The sequence below is a fragment of the Anabrus simplex genome, chromosome 5, assembly GCF_040414725.1.
Source record: "Anabrus simplex isolate iqAnaSimp1 chromosome 5, ASM4041472v1, whole genome shotgun sequence".
Taxonomy (NCBI): domain Eukaryota; kingdom Metazoa; phylum Arthropoda; class Insecta; order Orthoptera; family Tettigoniidae; genus Anabrus; species Anabrus simplex.
Genome location: NC_090269.1, coordinates 74,216,045 through 74,226,520, shown reverse-complemented (window position 1 = coordinate 74,226,520; position 10,476 = coordinate 74,216,045). Strand labels below are relative to the sequence as shown.

The window sequence follows — 10,476 nt, the reverse complement described above, 5'->3', positions numbered from 1 at the left end:
GCCTTAGCCACCGTGTGCAAGTATTTTTAGTTGATGCCGTCCAGGCTGCCTGCGTGTCAGTTTCGACGTTTCGTTTTACACCACTGTTTGGCAGAGTGAACTGGATATCTCTTGGGCCGTCTGCGGCTGAGTTATATTTAATTTTGCTGGGTAAACTCCAAACATGTCACCAGATATCTTTTACATGTCGACATCGTACCACGTGGACTGCCGATTAGACTTCTACCCGATCTTAAAAAATCCGGCTGCCTCAACCGGGTTTTAATCTGGGATCCTCGGAACCTAATGATAATAAGATGAAATAGCAATAAAATTACGTGTACAAAACATTTCAGCGTTGCACAGGGTAGTTTCATTATCATGTTTTATTTGAGTTTTATTTAAGTTAAGTATAATCTGTCAGATATTTTTCATCGTTTTTGAGGACAAAACATTTCCAAGAAATCCTATGATGACTGCCGTTGAGGAGGAGATTATCGTTAGTTTAAATTGAAAAGCTGCGTGATTATCAGCCTAAGAATTTCTGTACGGACTGACATCAATATATATATGGAAGGATATAGCTACTTTTATTCTAACACCTTGGTATGAAAAATAAATCCACGCGATAAGAGAGAAGATCCCCCGTTTGTTTAGACGGGAAGTTTATCGAGAGCGTGTAGTATTAAAGGCTGAACTTTAACTGGATATCTCGAAGTTTTGCTTAATACTGGTACGATGTTGAAAGCCGTGGTCCTTCTGTGTATTGTGGCATTCTGCTCGGGTAAGTAAAAACTTGTCATAAAATTTTCATAGAAATATTTCTTTAGGTGCTTTTCCCATTAACAAAGGCTGGATACAATCTTTGGAAAGCTCATTCTATTTCTGTTGTTCTCGTCACTGTCATCTACCTTAGCCACTCTATTGTATTCGAGTACTGTATTCTGCTAATTGGTGTTAATATTTTTCCACTGGGTTACCAATAAATAAGTCTATATTACCAGAAACAACATCAAGGTCGCGTGCGATATCAACAATTGAAGGTTTCAGTACTTTCAGGGTTTCCACAACAACAACAACAGCTACAACAACACGAACAATAATAATAATAATAATAATAATAACAAAACAACAAAAACAACATCATTCTTGTCCTTTTCGCAGTATTTATTTCGTGTGGAAGGCGTGACCGCAGTTCATCAGTCAATATTACATTAAAGTTTGTTCTTATTTGGCGTGTGTTAAACTCTGTGACAGTTATGATACTATCCCTGGTCAGTTGCGAGGAGAGGACAATATTATGACACAAACATTTCTATTTTACTTTCTGCCTTACGTAAGCCTAGTATGCAGACTTGTGAAGGGTCGGCCGCTCCTTCAACGATTAAATAATAATGTAATTTGCTTTACGTCCTACTAACTACTTTTACGGTTTTCGGAGACGCCGAGGTGCCGGAATTTAGTCCCGTAGGAGTTCTTTTACGTGCCAGAAAATCTACCGACACGAGGCTGACGTATTTGAGCAACTTCAAATACCACCAGATTGAGCCAGAATCGAACCTGCCAAGTTGGGGTCAGAAGACCAGCGCCTCAAACGTCTGAGCCACTCAGCCCGGTCTCTCAAAGATTATCACGTTGTGCATGTGATCATTAATTTCATTTCACACTTGCAATATTTAAAAAATACCCATGAATCGCAAGGAAAAGTTCTGAATATTAAATTGGAAGGAAACCAAAATTTCTCGCAAACGGAATTTTAGCGAATGGCTAAACTCAAATTTGTTCTGGTTTATTGCTTTATTAGTGGAACCGTCCTCTATCAGGGCTAAGTTCTGACTGAAAAAAATTTGTCGGTTTGTACACTGCTTAAGTGAATATTCTCCAATCGGCTACTTATCGAAAACACACCCTCTCCAAGAAGTACAGGAGTGGTGTAAGCTCGAGCTACTTAGAGAAATGACAAAGGAGGTGAGCTTCAAGAAATTTATATTTTTTCCCGGGTTTCTGATGGTTTCTGATGGACTTGTCAGAGTGAAACATGAATAATAGGTTGCAGGTCCGGATTGCCACTGCTGCGTTGTTTTATTGCTGAAGGTCTGGCAGTCATTTGAATTATTGCTGATGTTTTCATAAAAATATGCACAGTAAAAATAATTAATTTCAGTCATAAATTATGTGTTCTACATTTTCCTCATAATTTTAAAATGAAAGAATCCCCCCCGGGCAATTTTAGTGGGGGGGGGGGGATCCTTTGAGATAAAATCGTCGGTGGGAGGAAAATCCCTCCCTTCCTCCCCGCGATTTCACACCCTGAAGGGCACGAAGCGATGGCTGTTGGCACCATTGAGCTTCCTCCCTACGAATGTGATTATGAAAAAGGAAATGTTGTTATTTTAATAACTCGCGGGCAAAAATGCCTCATCCTTTTTATCTATATTTCATAATACATTACAAAATAAAGTACAATATCCCTTAATCACGAGGAATTATGGGTGACTCAGAGGGGGTGTACTCGCTTCTTATAGGCCAATAAGACAAATACAGTTTTCTTAACGTGGAGTGAGCTATAGTCCTTTCCTACCCCATCGTCAACGTATGAAATATCTGTGTCAGTGCGATATTTTTTGGTTGGGTTCAAGGTCAAGAAAACAGAAAGAAAGACAATAAATTAATTATACTTGCTGTACGTGTTCTGAAAGTGCATCAGACCGGGCGAGTTGGCCGTGCAGTTAGGGGCACGCAGCTGTGAGCTTGAATCCGGGAGATAGTGGGTTCGAGCCCCACTGTCGGCAACACTGAAGATGGTTTTCCGTGGTTTCCTATTTTCACACCTGGCAAATGCTGGGGCTGTACCTTAATTAATGGCACGGCCGCTTCCTTCCCATTCCTAGGCCAGTCCTATACTTTCGTCCCATAAGACCTAATTGTGTCGGTGCGACGTAAAACAAACTGTAAAAAAAAATATGTACCAGCACAATAGATGTTTATTGAGAAAGTTTTCCCGTTGTCTGATATTAAAGATTGACAAAATTAAAATATTTTGTATGAAACGAAACAAATTCTTTGGGGAGAGAAAACCATATAATGATACAGCAAAAAATATACTGCGGGCATTTTTAAACATAACTGGAGCGATGCTTATGAAAAATGCAGTCATATGGTCCATTTACTCTGTTAGTAGCAAGTTATTTCTCGACGTAACATTCAAAGGATGGGGGTGGGGGGAGAGAACCAGGTAAGTCAACTTTTTGCCGTAACCGAGTTACTGAGCATCGTACAAGCTTACTACATATCGAACTTCAGTTATTCGAAGCATATACTATGCTTTTGTAACTTTTTATTTGTATAGCTAGTAACGTTTCCCTGACCCTTCAAATATATGTGGAACATTTTAAAACTTTGTTTTCCTTGAAGAGGTACAGGTAGGTATCACACTTCACACAGTGATTGGCTCTACTTTAGCATCAAAAAATGTCTCACACCTGCTGCTTTAACCATAGCAACAGGAACAATGGAAAAACAATCTGCGAGACATTGTAGAGCGGGCTAACGTGGCAAAACTACTCGTTAGCTTGCTAATTCCTGTTTAAATCTAATCCGTGCGGTGTTGTGGGCAATTGGTGTGGATCATGTGGGAAAGGGACTCTTCACATCCTTCTTGTTGGCACGATGTTGCATGCTGGCTCCTTCCAGGAACAATCCCCCCCCCCCCCAAGTAAACAGTTTTTATCCTCATCTTTTGAGTCCATTGCACTGTATGTGATAATTCGATCTGTTTTAGGGAGTGAAATTCCACATCGTCCTCGTCTGGATGGTAGAATTATTGGGGGATCCTTAGCGAACATCCAGGATTTCCCATATCAGGTAAATATATTTGCTCCATATTTTCTGTAATATACTGTACGTACTTCATTTTAACAATTATTGTGTTATTAGTTTTAAGTTCCACTATCAACTGTTGTGGTTTTCAAAAACGTGAGGAATCAGAATGTTATTCCGCACGAGTTTCTTGCGTCCGGGGCGATCTACCGGCACGATTATGCTTTTTGAGCAAATTAAAAAGATCACCGCACTGACCTAGGATCGAGCTCGGCACCTTGGGCTCAGAAAGTCAGCAACGCTGCTCTGTCTGAGCCACTCCGTCTCGTTGCTTCATTTGAGGATATTAATTGCCCTATCAGTTTGATGCTAAGCTAAAGAGAATTGTCAACTTTACTGGTAATGTCAGATGAAGTGCCTTCATGATCAAGTGGGTGGATTAAGGTATTTGACTGTGAAAAGATAGTGGAGAGATAAGCCTGGAGGGCGAGAGCTGAACTCGCATTTGCCATTTGCAAGATAAAAATTGAGGTATCAGATAAGACAGTAATGCTACTTGTAAACAGAGAATTTTGGAGGTGATTAGTGGTATCAAGTGGAGCTTAGTGAGACGTAAGTCAGTTATGAAATATGACATTGGAGTAGCAATGCAGAAACGTATCGACCTATGAAAGGCAATTCCAACTCAGCCTTTCAGAGCTAACTTGCCCGGCGTTGTCCCGTGTCCATACAGGGTTGACCACTAGACGCTGCGTCTGTGGTGGTATAGGTAGCACACGCTGGGTTTCTGATCTTGTCTATTTAACTGACATTGCAAAATATTTCAGTGATTTAAATATTTCTTTTCAAGGCAAAAATGTGTTGGGTTGGTTGATGCTATGTGTGTGTGTGTATGTTTAGTCATCAGCCCGAAGGCTGGTTGGATCCTCAACAGGTCCGCCATCAGCTGTCATAGCTGTCACTGAAGAGGCGTACTAGGGAAATGAGGAGTGAGGTAGTTTCCCGTTGCTTTCCTCACTGAGCCAGAAGTTGCTATTGCATATCAGTCTGCCAAGCCCACTGAAATGCATGCACCAACCGACCCTATGAGCAATAGTTTCACACCATTCATAGCAGGGACTGGCTGCATAAGGAATGGCATTACTAGCATCGCTCATACCTCAGTCACTTTCATATTGTCAAAGCCAAGTATAAGACAGACAGATCAATGAAAGTAACAAAATTGCTCTAGCCTATACCAGAAGACATAGTGCACTGTAAACACTAGGTCCTGCCAGCAAAGGCACGGTTGATGCTATCTGGACCAGAAATTTTATTGTTCGAAAATCAATTACAAGAGGAATATTTTGAATAATTCTCAGCTTTCAAACTACGTGACTTGTCCGTTTGCAACAATGATAGTGTGAAAGGTCTTAAACTTTCATACAAACAATTCGACAATCGGTTTATAAATGTCGAAGAAATGTCACCTGAATTTAAAATGTTATGGTCAAGGGGATCCTGGGTTCGATTTCTGGCCGGGTCGAGTATTTTAATCTTCATTGGTTAATACCAATGGCTTGGGGGCTCGGTGCATGTGTGCCATCTTCATCATTTGAATTTACCATAGTTAGGGCGCCCTCCTCATAGATGCGCAGATGGCCACGCTCCTGCCAAATTTTAAAGAAAAAAGGATATGGCTCCAATAAAATATAGTTTTGAATAATAGTGTTACGTGCCAACCCTGTCGTAGCCCCTTTCGGTACTTCCTGGAAGGGACTAGTGAGTTAGCCGACTTAGGAGCTCCCAGCCGGCCTGGAGGGCATGGCTGGCCTTTCTGTGTTTTGTTCTTGTCGGCCGGCTTACCTATGAGTTTCATTGAGATTCAACGTGAATGTTCCGCCTCTAGCCAAATCGCGAATATTCTGGTCCACGTCACCCGAGCTACAAAAAGGGAGGCTGGCCGCGGACAGTCAGTTGGTATAGGGCTCCGTGGTGGAGTCAGAGTTGGTGCTAAACTCGGTATTAATGTTGGACTCGGGGTCAGTGTTATACTCCGTGGTGGAGTCAGTATGAGACCCAGTCTGCTGGGGCTCGGTAGCTGGGCTGAGGGCGACAGAGGTCCCAGTGAGGTCTCAACGAGGAGCTGTGGATGTTGGTTTTGGAGCGTCCAGAGAGTGGTTGGACTGTAGATGGCGTGCGGAACGGAAGACTGTGTACCACCTGAGAGTATTGTGTGTATTTCTGTAGACTAAGTCAGAGAGGGAAACCGCTATCGTGAGGGTGAGGGCAAATGGACTTGTGTTAATATTCGCTGTTGTGAGTATCGTCCGGTGGTTGAATACCGCTGAGCTGTTGCTGTTTAATAATAGTCACTACATGTGACTGTGTGAATTATTGGACTGTCTCTGGAATCCAACCAGGAAATAGTCATCGTGTGTTGAGTTGCCCGTAGGCCTGTGTTCAGATTCAGGGGTACATCTGTACGAGGTGACTGGACTTGGGGAAGTGAAAGTAAGGATTAGCCGTCCCCAGGTAATAGCAACGGTCCGGACCCCCTACTGTGCCATAAGGAAGAGATACTTGTAAATATACAGTAATTAGTAACTGTGGGCCATTCACAGGGTGTCTGTGTGTACATGTATTGGATCATCTTGAAGTAAATTAGAGTAATAAAACGTACGCTGTTTTATTCATAACAATAGGATAACAATATTCCAGGCGTTCCCTTTGCATTGTATATGAACTTGGAATTTAAAAAATGGTGTCAAATTTCCCTTTGGGGAAATATAATTTTCATAAATATGTTTTCAACAAATGAAACTCAAACTGAAAACGATGAATTTATTTGCATCTAAAGAATCGTTTTAGAAAGACATCTATCTGTATGGAATTTGGAGTTGACAATTGTAGGATTCAGTGACTCAGGGCCTATGAAACTATCACGAGCGAAGTAATCAGCTCTCTAGAGCAGGGCCTCTCAGGGTACATGCGCGTGGTGCATGCACTGTGCACGGTGCAAAAGACGACTTGGCTTGGTTGATCAGAGTGCAGACCCCCCACTCCTCGATTTGGAGCAATAGCGCTTACCTTCTCTTTCCCCACGCCTGTCTCGTTCGCTCCGCCTGTCTCCCTCTGCCCCACATGCGCCGTAGCACTCCAAATCAGGGCTGAGTTGAGCCGAGTATAGGCGAGTTGAGCCGAACTTAGCCGAGTAGCCCAGAGATGAAGCGTTGATCCGAGCCATGCCGAGCGACACCGATGCACAGTGCACGGAGCTCTTGCGCCTCGATCTGCACGCGTGAGATTTTGGGCGTTTGAGAGGCCCTGCTCTAGAGTATGATAAGATAAGGCCCCTTTGATAAAAAGAGCTTTCTATATGTCTGTCAGTCATGGCCATCCATCAATACTTCGTATCACAGACTACAAGATCATATCGACCATCTGTACCCTAACGTCCCTCTTTGATAATACGTCTCCCAGTCATGGTCGTCCATCGATACTTCACATCACAGGCTGCTTGATCACATCTATTATCTGTACTCTAACTTCCCTCTCAGTCAAGGCCATCCCAGTACTTCACATCACAGCCTGCACGTTTGGTAGGTAACACGGCTTCACACATTTTGTATCGCTAATTTCATAACGCAGAATTGTCAGATGACCCCCAGTCATAATAGTTGTCATGTATCCACGCAATACTCATGAACCTGTATAAGAGTAATACTTGGTCATGTCGGAAACAATGTAACACATTCATTCTGCTCAAACGATTTTTCCTGATATCATATGTTTGTGAAATAAATGAAATGTCAGGTGCCGTTCTAAATGCAGAAAAAAGGACTAATGTGGCGTAGTAGTAGTCTCTTATTATTTTCCTCGAGATCTACAGTAAATTTTACCCAATTGATCTGTTAAATGAGAAAAATAACAATGCCAGCCATACATGCACCAGCAGCCTACAACTAAAAGGAAAACACGAGACTCTTGGGCATGCCATAAGGTCCATGAGATACTCCGGAAACGTGACCGTACCTAGTGAGAGTCACCACAGTAGTCATCATCAGTCCCTCATCCCACGTCCGTCGTCTCCACGGAATAAAAAAAGAATAAATTAATAAAAAATAAAAAATAAAAAATTCAAATAAACAATTGGCCCACGCTCAACCCACTTCCGAAGAGCCGCTAGTCCTGGCAAAGGACAAACATATAAGTAAAAAATAAAATTAGAATACAACATCGGTAGTTCGGCATATGCCATCTAAGGAAAGAACTACACCTTCCACCTGACTGGCCTCGCCGACGCGACACATTCCATCACAGCTATTGTCATATCTCCTGACCTAGTTACTCTGCTGATCCAGACCCCACGTTCCAACACTTGTACTACTTCCCCGTCAAAACAATGTCGTCATTCTTCGCCAACATCCACCTAAATCAAGCTCTTGTTCTTCAACTAATTACTCTTCATCAACCAAATATACTTATCCACCTAAATCAAACTATTATCCTTCAACTAACTACTATTCAAAATTACCAAGCCAGGCTCCATATTAAAATTACCATACTTCACTCTTAAATCCAATCAACAACTATCTAACATATACCAACTATCGTTACACCAAATATTCACTTTTCTCAGCCTTATACCACCATAAACAAACCTCCAAACAACTAACACATCAAATAACCCACGAATTACTTTTCCAAAATACCTTCAAACTTCCATACTCTCCAATCTCATACCTCCCATTCGCTTCTTATTCATACATCAAACTCTCCAAACTCATACCTCCCACTCGCCTCTTATTCATCAAATCACTATTCATACCAAACACAGTTTACACACAAATAACATCCAACATATGCATCTATCATTACACCAATTATTCACTTTTCTAAACCTTATACCACCATATACCATCTAAACTCATATTTCGAATTACCTTCAAACTTTCAACCTCAATACACCAAATATTCACTTTTCCCAACCTTCTTCAAACTTTCATACTCTCCAATCTCATATCTCCCATTCGCCTCTTATTAATATATATTACCAAACACAATTCCCATACAAATAACATAAAATTACCATACTTCACTCCTAGATACAATAAACAACACATCCAACATATATATCTATCATTACACCAAATATTCACTTTTCTCAACCTTATACCACCACATTACATCTAAACTACTAAAATGCCAAGCCAAACTCCATTTTAAATTTGATCCAAAACTCATTTCCCCAGCGATTTCGCCATACAATCACCGATCCAGACACACTTATTATCAACTCCATCTCTTATTCCACCTCCTTCTAATCATCACATTCTCTTCATACAAATAGCAATGTACCACCCACCTACTCACTCTCTTTACTTAACTTTCTACTTCTCGTTACACACCCTCCTCTTTTTAGTCTTTCTTTCCCCACAAATCTTTCAAACTCATGCTCCTCCCTTTCCTCAAAGTCTCCCCTTTGCTAGGAGTCACTTTTATTTCTTTCTGCCCTTCGCGGCAGACCTCCGAGTAGACCTCCGATTATACCTCCTTACATGCTTCAGCGACAACGGTCCTGATTGCTGTCCTCGGCAACATATTAATCACTAACTCCTCTTTATCAAGAATTCTGAACGGAGATGCCACGGAGCTTGTCTCTATACTACATTCACTCGGCACACAACCTTTTCCAAACCAAGACCGTCTTCTCCGGGACTGTCCACATGAACGTACCTATCTGAACTGGCAATTTCTTCTGCTCCTCTATTGGTGATATGCACATTTTTCACCTGCACTCCCTCGTCAACACTCGTTTCGTCCTTTTTTAAATCTTCCTCCATAGATAAAAGTTTCTCTACTCCCCAATTCCGAGACCATTTTCCATTGGACACCACCAGCACTTGGCCTCTAACATAAGCTCTTAACCCTTACAGCCTTGCCTTAATCATATGTTTTCTCAGGATTTTAAAATTTATATTCTCATCTCTACCCCAGTCTCTCTTAATCCACATTTTTTTCTTCCCGTATGTTTCCAGCATTTCTGATTACTATGTCTGCCATCAGTGAGTTTATCAACGTGACCCTTATAGGTGTGCACCCCTCAGCCTTCCTATCCGCTTCACGTCAACCATATCTACCTCACTGAAGTTGATCTTCATTTTTGTTGTATTACATCTACCACCTTGTATATTATGTTCTCTTTAGACTCATTCTTCTCTTCTTGTACTCCATAAATGAAGATGGCTTCCTTCACGCTTTCATGTCTGTGGGCTTCAACTTCTTTCTTCAACGTCTCCATCTCCTCTTCCATGGTTTTTATTTTCTCCTTTAGAAGGACTACCTCTCTCTCACTGCTCTCCATTTTGCCTTTGACTTCATTAGTGCTTTCCTGAATCCACGGTCTCTTTTTTTCATGCTCTTTGCCTTGTTCTTGTAACATACGTTTTAAGTGCTCAAGCGGACAAAGTTCTTCAATAACATCCTTAACAACTTTTCTTGTTACTTCCACGTCCTCCCTATTCATGTTGCCAGTGCCCTGTGGGCCTGCGTTTGTTTCCACACCCCCAATAACCAGTAGGACAGTGACCACAGCTGCCACCAACAGCATCTCGCCTTTCAGTCTCCTCCCTAAACTAACTTCACTGTTTTTGGCAGTAGCATTCTTCTTACTTCCCTGCCATCCTCCAATGATGG

The 10,476-nt window shown here is 41.7% G+C and overlaps 1 protein-coding gene across 1 annotated transcript in view; it reads left to right on the top strand.

Moving 5' to 3' along the window:
- Positions 1-645: 645 nt before the first annotated feature.
- The window catches only part of LOC136874221 (trypsin-7), a 37,316-nt gene continuing 27,485 nt past the window's right edge, over positions 646-10,476 (top strand). The window contains exons 1-2 of the mRNA XM_068227731.1: positions 646-763; positions 3,761-3,843. Coding sequence (XP_068083832.1) covers positions 718-763; positions 3,761-3,843 — 129 coding nt within the window. The 5' untranslated portion in view covers positions 646-717. The remainder of the gene's footprint in view (positions 764-3,760; positions 3,844-10,476) is intronic.